The 22,411-nt window shown below is 39.7% G+C and overlaps 1 protein-coding gene across 2 annotated transcripts in view; it reads left to right on the top strand.

The window, feature by feature from the left end:
* Nucleotides 1-22,411, top strand: part of SEL1L (SEL1L adaptor subunit of ERAD E3 ubiquitin ligase) — a 56,912-nt gene that overhangs the window by 5,249 nt on the left and 29,252 nt on the right. For both annotated transcript variants that reach the window (XM_007188710.2, XM_057543019.1), the window contains exons 2-6: nt 130-167; nt 1,041-1,272; nt 17,356-17,523; nt 18,917-19,022; nt 19,828-19,990. In XM_007188710.2, coding sequence (XP_007188772.2) covers nt 130-167; nt 1,041-1,272; nt 17,356-17,523; nt 18,917-19,022; nt 19,828-19,990 — 707 coding nt within the window. The remainder of the gene's footprint in view (nt 1-129; nt 168-1,040; nt 1,273-17,355; nt 17,524-18,916; nt 19,023-19,827; nt 19,991-22,411) is intronic.

The raw sequence follows: 22,411 nt of genomic DNA, 5'->3' as shown, positions 1-22,411 counted from the left end.
TTTTTAGATAATTATAGATTTATTTATCCAGTGTCTTATTATTTGTTGTATTATCAAATGCTTTCATTTAACATACCTGCAATTTCCAAACAAGAAAGATGACTAAATTGTCTTAAAATTTCTTTACAGATGAAGAAGGCAACCAGGATGAATCCTTAGATTCCAAGGTGTGTACTCAGATTTATATTGACCAGTATTTGATGCCCAGTTTAAAAGCATGAATGATGTATCTTAAAAAGGATGTGAAATCTGCATCTTTTGAACAACAGAATTGTATTTTTTAAAAAAAGGAAAAGAAAGATAGCTAGTGCCAATATTAGTTCTTCTGGGAGGAAAAATCACTGACCTATAGGAGAGAGAATAATAAATATTTCTAAGAGTGTTGGTTACTAGATTTAATTCCAACTTAAATGTGCTCTGTGTGTGTGTGTGTGTGTGTGTGTGTGTGTGTATGTGTGTGTGTGTGTGTGTGTTGAAGAGCCTGAAGGCAGTTACATTTTTTACTGCCTAATGAGAGATTGATTTTATTCTTTTTTTTTTTTTAGTTTTTTAATTTGAAGATTTAACCTCTGCCATTTGTTTCCACTTATCAGTTTTTTTAAAAAAAATCTATTAATGCACTTGGTTGATTGAATGAATAAGGCTGATTATTACATCTTCAAAGAGACCAATCAGTTATGATCCCTGATCTCTAGATTGGGAGGAATGTAGGTAAGAAACAGGAAGTTATAGTACAGGGCTGTCATACGGGGAAGTATGAGATATATTGGGAGCAAGTAGGGGGAAACCCTAACCTAGACTTGGGGAATTTAAGGAAGGCTTCTTGGGAGGAGGTAACATCTAAGTTGAAATCCGAAGAGTCAGGTTTAGGCAGGTGATGAAGGCATGTGATGGACACATACCAAAGTGTATAGAGACGAATGAGTATGACACATTCAAGGAACTGAAGGAGATGTATCTGGATTAGTGAAAGAAATGGTCAAATTAGGTTGGAGGGAGTCTTGTTAGTAGTGGAAACTAAAAATACTTTATATTGTCAGACTTCTTTGCCGTCAGATGAGTCGGTAGAGGACCATAGCCCAGCAGGCAGAGTAGTCGCTGGTCAGATATTCCTTGATTCAGAAGAATCAGAATTGGAATCACCTATTCAAGAAGAGGAAGACGGCCTCAGAAGCCAAGAAGGGGAAAGTGTCACAGAAGAAATCAGCTTTCTAGAATCTCCAAATCCAGAAAACAAGGACTATGAAGAGCCAATGAAAGTACGGAAACCAGGTAGTCTGGACATTTTGTTTACTTTTGCCTTATTTAGGAAGGAGGCAACTGAAATTTTAAAGCTAGTATGGAAGGTGCAGTAGTCCTATTTTACTGATATTCACCACATATAATGTAGAGCGTATAATTTTACAGGATAAGTTACAAAAGCTGAATTTGATAGTCATAATTGCATTTGTATTATATTAGTATTCGAACATTTCTTTCTGGACTCCAGTGTGTAACAGTCTGTCAGAGTGGTACACAAAATAGAAACTCAGACAGGAAACATTGTCTAACTTGCTGCTTTGGTTATTTTCAGAACTGTGTTAGGGTTTTTACTACAATAATCTTTTCAGTCATCCTAGGTCATTTGATTTAGTTGTTTATCCTAAAGTTACATAGAAACTTCAATCCTCTTCTAACTTTTGCTTTCTTGACACTCTGTAATTTTTAAATTTACAGCTTGATCTTTCTCACAGTAGAGTGTGCTAAATACCTGTTCTTTTAAAAATTAATTATTAATGTATCCACTCTGCCCTGACCCACCACCCATCTGTCATTTAGTTCATTATTTCAAAGATCACCGCCATATCTGCTTATTCTGTTATTAGCCAATCTTGAGAATTGATCCAGGTTTTACCTTTTAAAAATATAATTTTTATTACAAACATTTTATATAAAAAAAGAGAAACCATTTTTTTCTTTGATTAAAAGTACCTTAATCCCATCAAGTAGAAATAACAGCTGTCAACATAGTGGAGAATACTCTTTCAGGCTTTTTTCTAGATGTATGGTTTCAAGAAGACTAAACTGGTTCAAAATGTATATATTATTTTACAGCCTGCGTTTTGCACTTAACAGTTTGTCTTGAACATTTTCCCATATTATTTAATATTCTTTTACAATCTAATGGTTAATGACTATAAAAAATTTTACATGTCAATATACCATAACAATATTTATTTTTGCTGGGAGACCATTTTAAGTTATACCTTTGTACATGTCTATGAAAATTTCCTTAGAGTTAGTTCTTGAAAGTAAACCTTAAAACTAAAGTATAAAATTTGAAAAGACATTTGAGTCCTATTGCTAAACTGTTCTGCAGAAAAGTATGTCTGTTCCTCTTCCTGTACCTCAGCCAAGTGTATATTACCATTTTTAAATTTTTGCCAAATATTTATTTTCATTCCTTTCTTTTTTGTTAGGAAGACTTCCAAACAAGCACAAAAGTAGAGTGTGTAATGACCCCCATGTACCCACTGTCATCCAGCTTCAACAGCCATCAACACTCTTGTTCTTGTTTCATCTTTGCCACTCCATATCCATTTACTCTTTTTTTTTGCTAGAGTATTAAACAAATTCCACATTGTTTTACCTGTGTACATATCTCTAAAAGTAAGAATTTTTTTTCAACAAAATGAAAAATACAATAGTATTATAACACCCACAAAATTAGCTATTATTCCTTTATCACCCAGTACCCAGATTCTGTTTAGTTTTCCCAGTTGTTTCAAATGTCTTTGGAATTGGTTTCTGTCAGTCAGTGTCCACACTAAGATCTTAGGTTTCTCTTAATCTGTAACAATTTTCCCTTCCTTGTTTTTAAGTGTCATTTTATTTGTTAAAGAAAGAACATCCTTTTTGCCATAGGATTTCCCTCATTCTAGATCTAGCTGGTCATATGCTAGTAATGCAATTGAACTTGTTCCACCATCTGCTGTCTAGTCTGTGAACTGGAAGTTAGCTCTAAAGCCCTGGGTAGATTTAGTTCTTTTTTTTTTTTAATTTTTATTTATTTTTATATTTATTTTTGGCTGTGTTGGGTCTTCGTTTCTGTGCGAGGGCTTTCTCTAGTTGCAGCAAGCGGGGGCCACTCTTCATCGCGGTGCGCGGGCCTCTCACTATCGCGGCCTCTCTTGTTGCGGAGCACAGGCTCCAGACGCGCAGGCTCAGTAATTGTGGTTCACGGGCCTAGTCGCTCCGCGGCATGTGGGATCTTCCCAGACCAGGGCTCGAACCCGTGTCCCCTGCGTTGGCAGGCAGATTCTCAACCACTGCGCCACCAGGGAAGCCCTAGTTCTATTTTTTAATCGATAATATTTATAGTTAGTGTTGTATGCTTCCCATTGCATTACCTGGGAGTTATATAGTATCTGATTGTCCCACTCCTAGTGATTGATCAGCAAGGTTGGGTGGTGTCAGCCTGACCCAGCCATTCGAAAGTTCCTCATTGACCTTTCACCCAGAGGTTTTGGGAACCATTTCGTTTGCTGTCTGGATGCATTATTTCATTAGGAGTTTCAAAATAATGACTTGTTAACTTATCATTCTTCCTGCATTTGTTATCTGGAGTTCTTTTCTAAAGAAGAACTTTCCCTCATCAACTATTTGGTTACCCAGAAATATAATCCACACAGCAAGATAAATGCTTGATTCTTTCCCTTGAAATATTTTCAAATAATGATTTGGTGCCCTACCAACCTCCAAAAGAGACCAGTGAATATGTTTTCTGTTTGTTGTGCTTTGCTTTTGAGCATCATTACAAATCCATGGGTTTTATACAGCTATGCTTTACTCTTTTGCAATCATTCTTTTTTATTGCTCACATTATTCCATTTTTGGCTCTTGAGAGTCCCTTTAAGTTCATTCCTTTGTCCTTGTGACTAATCGTAGGTAACTTTTAAACTTCTTCCTTTTTAGGCAGGACAAGATGTCCCAAATTCATCTTATACTTTTCCTTACCCCAAAATGAATCTCAGCCATTTCTGCAGGGAATCCATATTCCTTTTAGTGGGAAATTGTATTTATTTTAGATACTGTAATCTAGACACCAAGGATATGCATTGCAACTGAATTGTCATTACTAATAGGCCTTTTTAGTGGGTAGGGTTAGGAAATGTAACATTGATATTGATTATTCCAGTTCAAATTAAATATTACAGGTGAGATAACACAGAGGGTCAGAGTGACAAATTAAACTCACAAGAATCAGAGAGCCTACCCACTATCAAACTTGACTAATATTTTCAAAGATACAATTATCACAAGACACAAGTCACGGATCTGTGGCTGCCAGAGCTGCTCCCAGGTCCTGTCTTACCTTAGTTAAGATGTGCTCTGGCTTATGTTAACATATGTTTTTAATATATGAGGACTTTGAGTGATTCATATGGAGTGTCACTTCCACAAAAGGGAGCTATTTCGGTTATGAAACATCTCCAGTTTGTTCCCTGATAACTGCATGGCTTGTGGTATTTTCTAGGAAGTCATGCCTGATAAATACGTACATCCTAGGTTTATGTACAGTGAGCAGTCTGGACAAACCAGGTCCAACCTGGTAAAGCAGTGCACAGGTAAGGACTCTCCTGGTGGTAAATACCTCGAGTGCGTTTGCCAGAAGGCCTCTTGTTAGCATGTGTCTCAGATGATTTGATCACCTCACCTCTCTGTCTCTCTGTTTCTTGGGCAGTAAAAAGAGAGAGTGGATTTCAAGTCTGCTGTCAGTCCTTTCCACCCATCAGGACTTTTGCTTCTTTCTTTTATGTTTGGGTCTCCTTGCCCTGATGCTGAAAATCATGGTACCTAACAACATTAATGTTATATTACTTTAATCAAACAAATAAATAAAGTATATATCATTTCAAAATAACAATGGCAACCTTACCACTAACCACAGAATGCAGTTTAAGGTTTCTTTGTGGTTCTTTTTGTTCTTGATATATATTTTACTAGTGATTTGTATCAATAATATGATGTGTTTTAAAATAATTTTCAGTAATGTTCTGTGTGGTCATACCAACAACTTTATAAACATTCAGATTCACTTGTTTTAGTTTTTCAATAATTGCTTTGTTTTTTTTCATTCAAACTTGTTTTTAATGTATTATTTATACATGAAAAGGCTTATGTACATACATGTAAGTTGCATATGCATGACTTTTTGTGCACTCCCAGCTCCATTAGACCTGGGTTATATGACAGTTACCTCTAGACTTGCTTCCTTTGTCAGCCTCTTGTCCATGTCTCTGCATATTGATCTTCCTAAAACCCAAATTTGATCCTGTAACTCCCCTATTTACAACCCCCATTATCTTCCATTTGCCTATGAGATGAAGTGCTTGCTCCTGAGCAAGATTCACACAGCCTTCTGTGTGCACGTGGCCGCCATCTTCTGTGACTTCATCTCCCAAAGCTTCCCCCCATTTGCCCTTTTCCAGCGATGCTAAACCCATCACCCTTCTTCAGAGGCATATACAAGGTCACCCCACTGCTTAGGATACCTTCCTCACCCCCTTGCCCAAATCCATGTATCGCATTTCTGCTCATCCTTAGAGATAAACTTAGGTTTCTCTTTTCTGAAGTAGTTCCTGAACCACCCAAGGGTAGTTACGAATCGCTTGTATGTAAGGACTTCTTGTCTAGTGTCCCTGCTTTCACCCTTTCCCCTGATGCCGGTTATCTAATAGCAGGCAGACTGATCCTACTTCCTGTTCACAAGCCACCAATGGCTTCCTGTCACGTTCAGAATAAAATCCAAACAAGGCTTTATGTGATCAAGCCTCTCCTCTCTGACCTCATCTGTCACTCACATGACTCCAGTCACACTTGCCTTCTGCTGTTCGTTGGAACATTTCACACTTACTCCCAGTCCCCAAGACCACACCCTCGGGCTCAATGATTCTCTGGAAAGACTTACAGGACTCAGCATATAGTCGTATTTACAGCTATGATTTATTACAGAAAAAGAGTACAAAGCAAAATCAGCAAAGGGAAAGGTGCATGGGGTGAGTCTGGGGGACGCCAGATGCAAGGGTCTTCTCCCAGAGGAGTCACACGGTATGTGTTTAATTTACCCAGCAAAAAGCTGTGACAACACGTGTGAAATGCTGTCTACCAGGGAAACTCCTTAGAGACCTAGTACCGGAGTTTTTATAGAGGGCTCGTCATATATGTTCTCTGTGCCTAGCACGTACCAAAATTGCAGACTCCCAGAAGGAAAGCAAGTGTTCAGCATAAATCATATTTTTTGTACAGTTGGGGTGAGTCACTCATAACAGGGTAGTGGGAACCCTTCCAAAATCTTAAGTTCCCAGACACAAGCCAAGGGCCAGCCTTGTAAGCAGGCCTTTTCAAGGATAGAAGTTTAGACCTGCTATGTTCACTCTACTCTACGTGGCATTCCCCTTTGGTCATTGGCCAGGTTGTCTTTACAGCAAAATTATTATCAATATGACCCAGACAGCAGAGTGAGACCAACCTGCATTATTGATTTCAGTTGTGCTCTTCACGTGTCTTAGCCAAATAAGAAATCCCATTAATCATAAAGGTCTATCTTAGAAAGACAGGTAGCTTCCTCCTTAAGTTTTTGTTTCAACCTTTTTTACCTGGCTGTAAGCATCAGTTCAGGCCCAGTACAAGTCTGGCCGGTAAGTTGAAGCTGAGTTGAAAGCCTTCCAGGGCCGAGGCAGTGTCGTGATAGTCAGGGTACACCTACAGAAGTACAATCCCAGAAGGAATTGTTGGGGATTCCCAGGGAATCCCTAGAAACGGAGTGTTGACAACTGTCGGGCACCCCGAGCAAGGCATAAACTAGGCAGTGTGATGTGTCTGCCCGCCACGGGTATCTTGTCCTAGGGATCCCAGTGCAGTCCGAAAGATTCAGTTCAGTGCTTGGTCTCAGGGGGACTGCCCATCAGTTCCAAACAGTTTTGTTGCCTGTGACAACAGTTCATCCACCTCATGAGCGTGGTCAACATCTGGAGGTTTTCTGCATGCAAAGTGCAGGGGTTGGGTCAGCTCCTGCCGCCTCACAGTCAGCCCTGCCGGGTATGATCATAGCGCAGCTGTCTGAATTCAGAGCACTCTCAACAGCTTGGAGAGGTGCACAGAGAGTTTTCCTTCAGGAAGAGGAAGAAGCTTCCAGAAGTAACTTCAAAGAACAAAGATCATAATGCCCTCTCCCCTCCCTTGTGCCTTTCCAGCTGCAGGGGTTTTGGTTTATTTCCCTTGGTTGTTCTAAAATCAGTGTTTTCCACTCAACATTCATAATTTTATGTTTTTACAGTCATCCCCTACTCTCATCCAGACATTCCGTCTGGAGGGGTTCTCTGAAAGAGGTGCAAAACATTTTCATAGAAAAACCCCTTTATACAGCCGAACCAGAAAAACATCATATTCACGAATCGGTCAGGACAAAACTGAATTTTCAAAAAATTTCAAAATAGTTTTACATAACCTCCCACCCCTTTCACTCTGGTGACTTATCTGGTGAACAGCCTAGAAAAGATCAGCCCCTTTCTGAGGATGGCTGCGTGACTAATCAGCTTGCACTCAGGCGTGTGCAGCAGGAGAGACGTGAGGGAAGCAGAGTCAGAGGTGTCAGTCCATCGTTGCGAATGGCAGCTCTTCAGGAGACGCAGGCACAGGGAGTTGACCTCAGTTAGACATGCTCTAGAGGGGATTCGAGTCGTCTCAGCCTGTCAGGAGTGATCAGAGGTCACAGTTCCTGTGATGTACCCTCTCCCAAATTGCAGCTTTCAGCTATAGCCACAAGTTAAGAATGTGGTCAGGCTGTGTCAGCACTATACAGGCAGTCAGCAGCTTGATTTTAGATGGTCCCATCAAAGAACAAGTCCTTTCCTGCTGGGATTTGTATGGGACCCAGACGGTGCAGCCGAGCAGCTATGATGTCCTCACAGGGTAGACCCCACAGCGAGGTGGCCTAATGTGCAGAGGTCACAGAGTGTGAGTTCTCTTTATGAGCCTATGCCTGCTTTCAGTTCAGCACAGCTCCCGTTTAGGCTGGAAGCTTATACCAGACAGTATCAGGCCTCAGCTTAGAATCAGATACAGGCAATTAGGATCTGTGAATTCAGGAGTTTAAAAAAAGTCAGAGGCAGCAAAGACTAGATGCTACAGGCCAGAAAGGCCAAGTGGCAGATAAGGCTTTCCTGTGACCGTCTGGTTTTGTCATTCTTCAAGTCCAAATCGACCCCTTCACAAATATGCACATCGGTCTCTAAGGGACAGACCTCCACTTTCACAAGCTCTCATTAGCCAAAACCTGCTTTTTAGAACTCTAAAAGTAGATCTCCATCTGTAGATCACCTTTCTTTCTTATTGTCTCCCCTTTTCCAAAGGCTCCAACAAGCGAAAATCCATACCTTCCTTAGCAAAACTCATCAGTTACAGAGACTTGTTCTGTTTCCAGTACTCAGAGAGTTTAAATTCCAACCCGCCCACTGGCGGCAAAAAGCAAGGAAGTTGTGTCCCACTAACACATTTCTTTTTTTGCAGCTTCGCTTGATCAGGATGATTCCTCTGGCATGTATGCAGTTACAAGCATTTAACATTTTATATCCATTTTTACCATACATCCAGATGTCATAACCACAAAATATAGTCACTAAAAAATTTTCCTTTTTTTTTTTTCCTCATTGCAAATTTACTTAAACTCCTAGCAATAAATTCAGTGTTTGCAGTGTTAGCATTGCAGCTGGCAGGGAAGATCCAGGCTGGAATGCAGGGGAGGAAGGGGAGTGGAGGAGGTTCTGCAGCAGCAGCTAGGCTGAAACAACTGCTGTGGTGTTACCTCCCTCCCTTTTTTTGTTGTTGTTTTGTTTTGTTTTATCTGAAATGTTGCTCCAGCCCTGGGACCTGATTTAAACCCCACCCCCAGCCCACTTGGAGAAGAGAACAATGCAGACTTTTAACATTTTTGGCCTTTTCACCTTCGGGCATTTGGGGGCCCTTTTTCCTCCCTTGGAGGAGAGAGCAAAACCCAAAGGCACCACTTTAGCCAGCGTGGCCAGAAGCAGTGTGGGATGCAGCACACCCACTCTCCAGGAGTTGCATCTATCATTTTCAGATTCCACAGGTAACTTTTACCTCTCGTAGCATACAGCAGATCAGCTACTGCTGCATACCATGGATAACCCCATGATCAGCTGGGCACCAAAGATACATCACACCTGGCCCCTTATTCTTCTTTTCCCAAAATTTCACCATCTTTCAATGAGTCAGGGTTGGTTTAGGGAACCCCACTTCTGATGCCAGTTGATATTGGAAGACCCCCTAGACCACCCGTGGGTTCAGTGATTTGCTGGGAGGACTCAGGATATAGTTGTACTCACAGCTATGATTTATTGTAGCGAAAGGATACAAAGCAAAATCAGCGTGGGATGAGGTCCAAAGGAAACAAGGTGCCAGTTTCCCAAGGGTCCTCTCCCAGTGGAGTCACACAGGATGCACTTTATTCCCCTAGCACAAGTGACAACACATGTGAAATGTTGTCTTCCAGGGAAGCTCATTAGTGACCCAGTGCCTGGAGTTTTTAGTGGAGACTAGTCATGTAATCACTCTCCGCCTGGAATCTACCAAAATTGCAGACTCCCAGAAGGAAAGCAGATGTTGAGCATAAACCACATTGTTTGTACAAGCAGTTTAGGTACAGTGTGTCACTAGGGTTAGGGTGGCAGGAGCCCTCCCAAAGTCTAAGTTCCCAGATGCCAGCCAAGGGCCAACCTTTCAAAGGATAGCAGTCATGTCTGTTGTGTTAACTGTTTTCTGCATATCACCTCAGTAAACATCTGTTGAAAATGAATGAATGAAAGGCCACCAAGAGGGGAATGATTACACTGTGGTATTCCCCTGTTACAGAATACTCAATAGTCATTTTAAAAGGAACATGTTTTGTTGGCACATAACAGAAAATCCATCAAACAGTGGCAGGAGCAGAGGTTTATTTGGCTCACATAACCAGAACTCCGTAGATAAGGTGGTTCAGGGCTTGTGCCATCAAGGATTGCAGCTCCTTCTCTCTCTCCTGTTGAGTCTCCTTAGTAAATAGACTTCATTGTCATGTTTGTCCCAGGCGGTCACACCTGGTGGCAGCTGTATCTCCAGGTCCTAGGTCCTCAGGAAGAAGTGGTGCGTGCATCAGAGGAGCAGAAGCCTCCTTCAGAAGTCACTAGTAGAACCTCCAAAACGATCACTTGACCGTCCCTAGCCCTACAGAGGTGAGGAAGGGGTTACAAATTGTTAGCCAATCTACACTGGCTGCCACCTGAAGGAATGTCAGTGATAAGTGAAAATGTCACACTGTAAATAATTCACTTAGTATTGAGAGAAGCCTGGGACCCGGGACCCTTCGCTGCAGTGCTGCAGTACTTGCCCCTGGACACACCTCTCCTCGAGCAACAAATATATAGAAACTGAATGGGACTAAAAATAACTGCCTGCGTGCGGCAGTGGGGCAAAATTATGGTCAAAAGATAACAGGAGACCAAAAAAACCAACTGCCACTTTTGAAGAGCCGGGAGCAAAAGCAGGGGGTCGGGAGCAAAAGCAGGGTACTGAGCATGCCCCCTGCACACAACACCATAAAGGGGTGGGCAGACCACCTAAGGTACCCCTCCGGCCCGACCCCTGGACACACCCCTACCCTCACCCCATATAAGGAACCAGCTTGCGCCCCATTGATCCCCTATTGCTCAGGGTTCTCCAGAGAAATATCAGTAGAACTGAAGGCCCTCTGCTGGCAGAATTCCTTCTTGCTCTTGTTCTGTTAGGCCTTTAACTGGTTGATTGAGGCCCACCCACATTGTGGAGGGTAATGTGCTTTACTCAAAGTCCATGATTTAAATGTTAATCTCATCCAAAAAGCACCATCACAGAAACCCAGCGTTGTGTTTGACTGAACATCTGGACGCTGTGGCCCAGCTAAGTTTATACACAGAGTTAACCATCACAGGTCCCTTATGGGAAAGAAAGCCATTTGTTCCCCCACATTTGCACTTGAAAAGAAAAATGAACCTCTTTTCTAGGAACAGTCATTACCTTCAGAGAAAGATAATTTTCAGTGGTAACTAAAGATGACAGTGATTTTTCTTTAATTTTGTATACTTTCCCATTGCTTGGATTGTCTTTTGTACAATAAACACACTACCCTAATAGTCTTAAAAAAAAAGAAATCAAATAACCAGCATCTTGGTCTGTTTTGAATGGCACTGAGCTTAAACTTACTAAACATGCTTAAAATTGGGTTCTGAAGTAAGAAAGTTGGTTGAGTAATAGGATAGCATTTTTGCTTCATTGTCACATGCAAGGGGGGGGCGGTGGCAAGGAATAAACAAACCTTAGTACTCTGACTAAACAGAAGATAAATGGTTAAGGAAACATAGGCCATAGCCTACAACAGGTCTAACTTTAATGTAGAGGTTTCTTTTATCGTTGTTTCTTTTGTTTGGTTGTACAAGAAATTATCTGTGGAAGCAAATGCCTTTGGGAGACCATCCTTGTAGAAAAGCACCCCACCAGGGCTTTTAAACTCAAAATGCCTTTACAGCCATTATTTAGTGAAACTCACTGTTTCGTTTTGTTTTAATATTTATTTATTTTGGCTGCGTCAGGTCTTAGTTGTGGCACTCAGAATCTTAGTTGTGACACACAGGATCTTTAGTTGCAGCATGCAGACTTATTAGTTGTGGCGTGCATGTGGGATTAGGCATCGAACCCGGGCCCCCTGCGTTGGGAGCGTGGAGTCTTACCCACTGGACCACCAGGAAGTCCCCAAACTCACTGTTCTTAAGCAGCAGTTTTCCTGAGCAAGTTTCACTCTGGTTTCTGACTGCCTGTCACCTAAGTGTCGTGAAGCTTTTGTCACTTTCTTCTGGGCACATGGGCCAATGCTTGCTTCTTTTTCTTCTTTTGAATGATTATTTTCACAGGGAGAACTGAGCTTATATGAACTCTGATCTTAATGTTTTTGTTCATTCTGTAGGTGACTACATTTCATTATTTTTCAGAAAAATACACCTTAATCCTTAAAGCAATGCCTTCCTTAGTATAGTCTGCATGTCTGTCTGTCCTTCATTAATGTAATTTCTCAACTGTAGTTAGCATTCTCAACCTTGGGTGAAAACAGTCTTCTTGTAGCAAATAACATAAAATTGTTATTTTCCCTAGAAGATTACTATACCATATTTCTCAGTCAACGGTAAATACCTCTTTATTTAGCCTATACCATTTGCTTTATCTCAAGTATGGTTTGCTTCAAATCATCTGTTATTTGTGTTCCGTCTGTAGTACTTTAGGAAGTTTGATGTTGATAGGTTGGTTGATTGAGTTTTTATCTTCGTGTTTACTAAAATTGCTGAACACTATAGGACAGTTATCTTGAGGTTGGTACTTTTTTAACATTAAATAATTGTGTTTCAATTTTTGACACATTTTTGACTATAAATATGTTTGACTATAAATATATTTTTTGACTATATTTTTTGACTATATTTTTGACTCTAAATATATTTGACTAAAATGCTACTTACCGCTGTATGTTTGGAAGTACAAAATTGCTTCAAACAAGCAGCATGATTAAATAGTCGTCTTATTAACAGAATACCCATCTAAACTTATAGATATAATATCAGTCTTCAATAGGGGGTAAATGCTCTTAAAATGAGGAATTTGCAGAGCTAAATCCCTTGCCTTTATCTGTATGGATCAAGAGATTGATGTTTTTGTTTTGTTTTGATTTTACAATTAAAAATGAGGAAAAGATATGAGTATTTGTATTCCAGGACATTTAATTCAGTACCAATAGCAACATTCTAGCCACATTTACATTGTTTTCTCTTGGCAACTGAAGAAAAACATACAACCTAAAAGTTGCAAATTATGTTTTATTCGGGGACCTTACTGAGGACTGTATGGTGGGAGACAGCCTCTCAGATAGCTCTCAGGAACTGCTCCTAAGAGGTAAGGGAGGAACCAAGATATATAGTTTTTGCTGGGAAGAAAAAAATACATGTAGTCAGACATCAAAATATTACGGCTAATCACAAAGATCAGACATCTCAAGTTAATGATTTTAGTGCTTTTCTATGTTTGGGAAGATGCAAGAGTCTGGGCTCATTGAAATTATTCCTTAGATATGCATCTTAACTATATAGAGCCGGTATCCTGTTTTTCTCCATCCTGAATTCCCCTCAGGGTGCACTGTTGGGGACGCAGCTGCAGTGGCTGGTGGCTCTATGGCAGACGACATTCTTTGTTTACTGAATGGCAGACGACATTCTTTGCCCACACTCTTGAATTCTTTCCACCAACGTTCAAATATGCTGTAATATCTGAACATTAGAAAAACCAAAACTTGGCCCCCAGTGCCCCTCCAGCAACACCTCACTCCTCTACTCCCCTTCCTAGCATTATTCTTTGGAAGAGTTGTCTCTATTCACTGATTTTACTTCCTCTCTTTCCATTCTCTAATCTGAGTGTGACGAGGCCCTGGTCCCCTCCAGACCACTAAAGCCACTCTCCTCCAGGCGCATTCTAAATGCTGAATACCTGCTCAGTTCTTGGTCCTTACCTCATGTATTTTTTTTCCTTTCTCTGAAAATGCTTTCTTCACTTGGCTGTGGTTCCTCGGAACCTGCCTGATGTTGAAACGTAAGGTTGCCTCCCAAGACTCAGCCGTTATCTTCTGCTCTGTCTACACCATTCTCTAGCGACCTTTGATTCCATCTGTGTTGATGCCCAGGTTTCTCTGTAACTCCTGCACTGTAGTTGATTTAACCAACCTACTTGTCATAAACCTTTGAGTTCTTTTTGGCTTTATGTTTTTAAAATTATGATGATGCATAAACGCTCTCTTGGACATACCTCTTTGTATCCTTGTGGGAGCACTCCTATTAAGTAAACATCCCAGGAGTGAAAAAATGGGATCAAAAGGTGTATGGAGCTTTTCAGTTCTAACATATTATTGAATGCCCCTCTACACTCCTGCCAACAGTATGGAAGTTCCCATTTACCTATACTGGCCAGTGCTGAAGGATTACAGGTTCAGGTAGGGTTTGGGGTGGGAGCGGGGCGGAGCGGGGTGGGGGTTGTTAAAAACCTTTCTAGCTTTCCTAAATGATTCTAATTGACTTTGCAAGAGCAAATTTCTACTAGTTTAAATATAGAGCAGTCTGTTCATTATTATAAGTTCTCAAATACCGTAAGTTAAATATCTTACTCTCAAGGTCTAAATAGATTGTGATACTATGTCATTTTTACATGAAGGTGCAGAGTTGACTTAACACATTTGTTTCCCTTTCATTTTAAGTGTCACATTTGATTACTGGCTATCATTAACTCAAATTGCATATTCAGTCAGCCTCATTATGCCAGAGCAGTGATTACCATTGTTTTTAAAACTGGTACTGTTCTCATGGCTGTTTTTAAAATAATAGCTTCGAAATTCTTAGAGAATTTCTTCATGGAAGAAAATTAACTGAAATTAACGCTATTGTGAGGAATATCAATTTGAGATTATTGACTTGAAACTAGCAAGTCCCAGTCAGTACCTTTTGGAAGACTTTAAAATAAGTTTAAAAGGTAATAGCAGTTTCCCTGGGGTGATTTTGCTTGGAGAAGATAGCTGAGAGATACAAATTTTCTTTCTACTAACTTAATAATAAACACATTATTTTGACCAAGATATTTCAGTTTTACTAAATTGATAAAGCAGGTGTACCCTAGGAGTTCTTCCTGCTTAAGTTAGTGCTGACTCAGTAGTAGGTTAAAACCTTTTGTTGCCAAAAACCTTTGGGTTCTCTCCAGTTTCTTTTCTGCTGTATTGTTCCATCACATGAAAACGAATGCTTTCATGTATTTGAACCACTTAGAAAATATAAGTTCTGGCAAACTAGAATTCTTATGACAATTCTTATTTGCTTTTAAAACAGAAATTTCTGTTATCATAGGGAAAAATCAAATATACTTTAAACCATTGTATTTTATTTAAGTTGAAATTCAAGTTTACAAACTGCAGTTGTACAGATACTGTCTTTGCAAAGCAAATTTGAATCTAGTAGCAGTGCGTGGGAGCGCCTTTTTCAGATTCTGTAGTCAAAGTGATGCCTGTGAGGTTGTTGATAAAGGATGCTTTGCTTATATGTTGCATTAAAGATCATTTCTTAAAAAGTGGACACATCAAAGGTGAAAAAGTTATTTGCCTGTGGTCAGTGATTACCAGGATGGTGAATGACATGTATCTGGTGGTAAACCATTTTGAATTCGTTTGCCTTTCATAACTTACTGAAAATAATTTTCAAATTAGTCTTAGAATGTATTCTTCTTTACACAGGAAAGAAAGAGCATACATTTTCTAGCCTTTCAGAGCAGAAGTGCCGGTAATAAAATAGCAATTGCCATCTCCTAGACTCTTACCACCTTAAGTGGCAGGCACCATGATGAGTCCCTTACATGTATTATTTCAGTTCATCTTTGTGAGTAACTCTATGCAGCAAGGACTGTTACCCTATTTGTACATAAGGAGGTTATATCCAAATAATTTTATGGGTAAGGAGAGAGATTAAATAACTTACTCAAAGTTCACAGCTAATAATCAATAGGGTTTGAGTCAGGTGTTCTGACTCCAGAACCTATACTGTTATTTACTAAGCTCTGCTGCCTAATTAAATTCTCCATGTAAAAGCAACCAATGAACGCTGGCATATATGTACTCATACTTACCGTATGGTTGGAGCCTAGGCTCAGGCCTGGCCCTTTGGTATTCTCATATACCTCTTAATTGGCATTCTTATGCATACTCTTGCCTTCAAATATATCTGTAAACTGGAGAACTTTCTTTTTGGCTACAGCTGAAAAGATGTCTAAGACATTTCACTTGTTTTGTTTTGTGTTAGCTACCTTGAATGTAGCAGGAGCAAAGCTTACCTTGTCTCCCTCCTGATCCATTCCATCCCTCCCCAGTAACCTACTCCTCCGTTAGTGCTCTCTGTCTTACTAAAGACAGCTACCTACTCACTTCCTGAAGCCTAGTACCTGGGAGCCTTCCTTGATTCCTCTCTCCTCTCATCTGCACATCTAGTCAGTAAGTAGTACCATATCTACTTCCTTAGCATCACTTGAGCACATCTACTTTTTCCATTTCATTGTCCTCTTCAGGCTACCATTACCTCTCAATTAGACCACTGTCACAACCTTTAAACCGGTCACCTTGCATCCAGTCTTGCATTCCATCGTCCCCTCTCTAAGTAAAGTATAAGTATGCGCATGTCACTCCTACTTTAAACTCTTGAGTTTCCATTGTTCTCAGGATAAAATCCAAATTGAGTTAGTAAGACTTGTCAGGACCTCCCTAGTCTGGCTTCTTCGTGCTTCTTTAGCTTCTTCTCTTGTCCACTTCGACGCTCACACTACGTGTTCTGAGATAATGAACTTTATTTTCTCTAATATGCCATGCTGTCTTTCATTTGATTCTTAACACATACTTTTCCTTTGTCTACAATGCTTGTCCCCCTACCCCACCCCAAAGCATTTCATCCACCTCCTCTTCCTAGACATCCGTGAGGTTCAGTGTAAACTGCAGTTCCTGACGGGGGGCTTTTGTTTAATGTACTTTTGTTTAATGTCTCTCTTCCTTGCTAGGCAGTAAGTTCCATGTAGCAGAGACCTCTGCTCCCCCTCATTTCCAGTGCCTGACATAATTCCCAGCACCTAGGAGACACTTGGACAGAACTTACAGAACAAATTAGAGATATGGTTTTTACCCTTAACAAGCTCAAAGTCTAGTGGGAGCTAGAGTATGGTAAAGAGAGAAGCTCAGTGAGTGTGATCAGTACTCTAATACAATGCTGGGGGATCACAGAGGAGTATGTGAGTGATTAACTTTGCCTGGGGGAGCATTTTCCCTGTGTAACTTTATATTATTGAAGAAATTGACTTATAGCATTCAGATAGGAAAAAAAGGAGAGTTGTGTTGAGCAGTGGAATTGATTCAGTTGCATTTGCCTTATTTTTTGCTCACTGGTTGGGCAGCTGTTTTCAGTAGACTTTTGATATTCTAAGGTTATTATCTCAAGACCTTCCAAAATTCTAACCTAGATATAGAGCTGGGTCGTCAGCTAGCCATGCTCACTAAGTTAACTCACCTTCACGTCGTCCCTGAACAAAATCTGTGCTGGCTCTTTTATGTTCCCCATTACAAATCATGTATCTGTGTCTTTGGATTCTCATAGTTGAAATTGACAGTGTTAAATCCATGAATACCAGAGGTGCTGTTCATGTTTAGATTTTTTTTTTTTTTCTTTCCAGCTTTGACCGCCATTGAAGGCACAGCACACGGGGAGCCCTGCCACTTCCCTTTTCTGTTCCTGGATAAGGAATATGATGAGTGTACCTCAGATGGGAGGGAAGATGGCAGACTGTGGTGTGCCACAACCTATGACTACAAGGCAGATGAAAAGTGGGGCTTTTGTGAAAGTAAGTATTGCTCAGTAGGCGGCATGTCCACATTGTTTTGTGTCTCGGGCAACAGTGTAAAGGCCTTTTTGTAGCCGTCCATTTTCCACCTTTGTGAGAAATGGTCAACGTCGATGACGCGGTTGTTGCCTGAAAGCCTGGACGTCAGTGCAGGAAACGTGCAGTGTACTTAACTTCCAGGCCGTCCGTCACTCAGGCGGCTTATCACACTCGTGCCTTATTTAGAGGTGGTTTTCCATTGGTGTGCACGGGTTGCTCTGAAACTCTTAGGCAGGCTGCTAAATTAATTAATGTGAAACATTTTTTGGCAATAAAGGAAATCGAACATTACGGTGAAGGTTAATTAATAGTGGTTAAAAGAAAGATAGATCATACCTTTCCTGAATACTTGAGCGAAATGCACTGTGCTAAGGTAACATTTGACAAATATAGTATATTTAACTGTCCTAAGTGTTCATGTCAGTACGAAGGGACTGACTTCTAAATGCAAGCTGTGTTTTTGGGAAAAACTTTCTAACTAATAAAAAACAACGGAAGACCTTGAATATATACCTCATTTGATACCAAATGACATTTTCAGAATAATGGCTCTGATAGACTATTTAGGCCTTCCTAGAATATGTCATACAGTCCGTCTTTGGATGTAGGCCAGTATGATTAAGTACTCCAGTTTAACACATCAGATTTTGTTTTTATATTGCAAGAACACCTCTCTTCTGTTTCTGTAAATATTAGTCCTCATGAAATACTCAGATGTCTCTTGGTGAGTTCTATATTTCTGTTAAATGCTATATTACAGTAACAAAATAATTTTTGAGAAATCTGCAATAATTCTGTGATTTTCAGGGTTGTATTAGTGCATAGGAAAAAAAATAGAGAACTTGAACATTGAATCAGGATCTGTAGTTAATAAAAATCAAAATTTTTTTACTAATTTTTGTTGTGTAATTAATCAAAAACTTTCTCCTTGTAAAATATACAGCATTTCAGGTGAGACTGAAGTGTTCTTTGACTACAACAGTATTTTTCTGTTTTTTACTGTCCTGATTTTAGCTGACCTTGGCATATATAATCATAAGCTCCTACTGAAATTTTAGTTGAATTATATAAAAAGTTAGAATTACTAGCAGAAAAGTACCCTCCAAAAGCAGGTTGATATTGCTTTCTCTGAAAGAAAGTGATTTCAATGAGTTTTTTGTTTTCCTAAGTCTTATCTTTTGTCAGATAAAGGCCATACTGAAAACCATGTGTCTTTAGAGTCAGGCTTGGAAATGGTGAAAGATCATGGATTGTGTTTGCATGACCACCCAAAAGAAAGAATACATACTGATGTTTGATAAATAATTGGTGCAGAATTATCCATGTAAATGCAAAATGTAAATTTTGTTTTTAGCTGAAGAAGAGGCTGCCAAAAGACGACAAATGCAGGAAGCGGAAATGATGTACCAGACTGGGATGAAAATCCTCAATGGAAGCAATAAGAAAAGCCAAAAGAGAGAGTAGGTAGCACGGCCAAGGCCATTCTTCCCCTGAGATAGGCCATTACTGAGATAAATGGATAAGTACTTTTTAAATTTAATGTACTGCCAGAGACAAAGGATTTCTTAAGTTGCATTACAAGAAAACTTAATATGATATATGAACATTAGGGGCATTACTTTTATCAGATTTTAGCTTGTTGGGGTAAAAAGGTCCTAAATACCAGTCACAAGAATGAACAGTGAGCAAATGGCGATATTTGATTAAGTTATAGTAATTTCTCAGAGCCAGGAATACATATAGTATCCAGAATTCAAAGTGACACAAAACAAAAGGAATTGTTGTCGGGTGTTTTCTGTCTTTGGTTTTGTTTTGTAATTTTCTTGCAAAGTCTAGAATTTAGGAATGAAAGAACATAAAGCAAGTGATTGTCCTGTAACATTTTATGTCCCTTTAATTTCAGCTGATTTTTGTTGTAGTCTGTGCAAAGAAGACAGTTGTGGTGGTTATCATTCATTAGATTATTTACCAGACACCATATTATTACAGTTCTCACATTGCAAATCTAGTTAACTTTTTTAATCGAATTTTTTAGGATTACTATTAGTGTAATTAGAATTCCAAGATATTGCAATAACAGAACTGGTACCTTATGTAAAAACAAAAGTAAGTTTTGTAAGTAACACTACTTTAGTAAAAATAAAATATCAGAGGGATTCTATATAGAATAAGGAAATTAAGCTGCATTTTAGGAGATCTTGAAAAAAATTTTAATGGCGGTTCCAAAGTATTGCTAATTTGTTTTTTCATTACTTATGTTTAAAGAGCATATCGGTATCTTCAAAAGGCAGCAAGCATGAACCATACCAAGGCCCTGGAGAGAGTGTCCTATGCTCTTTTGTTTGGTGATTACCTGACACAGAATATCCAGGCAGCAAAAGAGATGTTTGAGAAACTCACTGAGGAAGGTTCTCCCAAGGGACAAACTGTAAGTGTACTTTCCATGGAGGATCTCTCCGCATACAGCACTGGTTTATTTTAACAGCGTGGTACTCTTCGTTGCCCTGACTTCCTTTAACAGGTAAAACTGTAAATATTAATTTTGTGGCAGATCATTTTCCCAGTCTTCTTGGACAGTCTTTTTCCTTAGTTTGAGAACATTTATAGTCACTTAAGGCATTTTTGCAATTGCATCTTGCCAAAATTATATTTGTAGTTTTCCAACGTAAATCTTCAGAGAATGAAACGAAGGTAATTGTTTTTTATCTGAAATTACTCACCATTGTATTTTTTTTTCCTAAGATCAGGTGCTCCAGCTTCTTAATCTTGGTATTTTTGTAAAAAAATATTTTATTACAGAAACAATACATGTCCTTTATAAGGAAACTAGAAATACAAACTAAAAAAGCTAAGAAAGTAAACATCACATATGTACCTCCCAGACATAAGCACTGGTAATATGTTAGTCTATGCGTACCCTTCTAGACCTTTCTCTTCGTGTAAATTCTTTATTAAAATAAAATGTCATTGCCTACTATTCCATAACTTGCTCTTTTCAATCAGTAGCCTTTAGCCCTTCCAATTCCAGTAAATTTTTACATCATATAACACCCATACCATATTCGTACGGTGTTGAGCCAAAACATTTTCTTTATATCTGTTTTGTCCAAATCAGTATTTGGTCCAGGACTATACTTATATTTGGTTGCTACTTCTAGCATAGCCCACCCCTTTCTTTTTTTTTTTTTTCTGTGTTAGAGATAGGGCCAGTTTTTCTACAGAATGTTCTACCTCAGTTTGTCTATTTGCTTCTTCATGGTGTCCTTTAGTTTGTTTCTTCATCATCTATGTTTCCTAAAACTGAATGACACGGCTAAAGGCTGATGAACTCAAGTAAAATGTTTTTAGTTAGGCTACTGTGTAGCGGATGTTCTGATTCCATATTGCCCTTTGAGCCAGTTGATACATAATATCTGCTTGACTCGCCACTAGTAACGGTAGGATTGATGCCTGGATTTAGGGGCCACCACATTTGTTTAAAATGCCCTCAAAAGAGGGAAGGGAAAGGGGCTGGGAATTGAGTTACTAATCAATTATACCTATGTGAAGAAGCCTCCATAAAAATCCCTCAGCTCTGAGGTTTGGAGAGCCTCCAGGGTGGTGAACACATCCATGTGGCAGGAGGTGGTACACTCCAACTCCATGGGGACAGAAGCTCCTGCACTCAGGACGCTTACGAACCTCGCCCTTTGTAGCTCTGCATCTGGCTGTTTATCTATATTCTTTATATTGTCTTTTAATTTTGTTTATAAGATTTTTCATGTAAAATAAGCAACTTTAGTTGAATTTATTCATCTTTTCTTTTATGGTTTCTGGGTTTTGTGTCCTACTTATAAGGGTGTTTTGCCCACTTAGAAAAAAAATGCCTTCAGTAATAAAGATTTATCAATGGTGCGGGATTTGCTTAAAGATAAAACAAAATTTCAAGTCACAGAGGAAGTCTGTTTTCAGACTATGTAAACAGTAAAGGCATTTGGACCATTGTTTTCCACAGGACTGATAACCTGATCAGTCTGCAACTCTTACGTAGTCTTGGTTTCGGTTTATAAACAGGTTATATCTTAATTGCTCCCCTTTGTTTTCTTTTTTTATTTAATTTTTTTTTTTTTTAAGTTTTTACTTGATTTTATTTATTTATTTATTTATTTTTGGCTGTGTTGGGTCTTCGGTTCGTGCGAGGGCTTTCTCCAGTTGCGGCAAGCGGGGGCCACTCTTCATCGCGGTGCGCGGGCCTTTCTCTATCGCGGCCCCTCCCGTCGCGGGGCACAGGCTCCAGACGCGCAGGCTCAGCAATTGTGGCTCACGGGCCCAGCTGCTCCGTGGCATGTGGGATCTTCCCAGACCAGGGCTCGAACCCGTGTCCCCTGCATTAGCAGGCAGATTCTCAACCACTGCGCCACCAGGGAAGCCCCTCCCCTTTGTTTTCAAAGCTTTTTTTCCCTTCTTTACATAAATCAGGTTATGTAAAATTCACACATATATTCTTTATCTTCAGACACATTCTATTCTGAGGAATGGTTTTACTTTTAAGGCATCTTTTCCCTCTAATAATAGAACCTTACAATGCCACAGTGATTTATACACTGCAAAGCACTCTCTCCACCATAATTAATTCTAGCTGATGAAGCAAAGCACCAAAATCACAGTGGCTTCACACGGCAAGGAGTTATTTCTTGTTCATGCCAGGTCCCATGCAGCTCTCCTGCCTGAGTTACTCTTCATATGGTGACTCAGGGTCAGGGGCTGCTTCCGTCATATAGCTATATACCATCTGGAACACGGGGCTTCCAAGCCATCACGAAGGGAGAAGGGAGGACTGGAGGATTCTCTGGGATGTTTTTAAGGGCCA

The sequence above is a fragment of the Balaenoptera acutorostrata genome, chromosome 3 (genome assembly GCF_949987535.1).
Source record: "Balaenoptera acutorostrata chromosome 3, mBalAcu1.1, whole genome shotgun sequence".
NCBI lineage: Eukaryota > Metazoa > Chordata > Mammalia > Artiodactyla > Balaenopteridae > Balaenoptera > Balaenoptera acutorostrata.
Note: the sequence above shows the minus strand (reverse complement) of the source record. Positions and strands in the feature narration are given on the sequence as shown.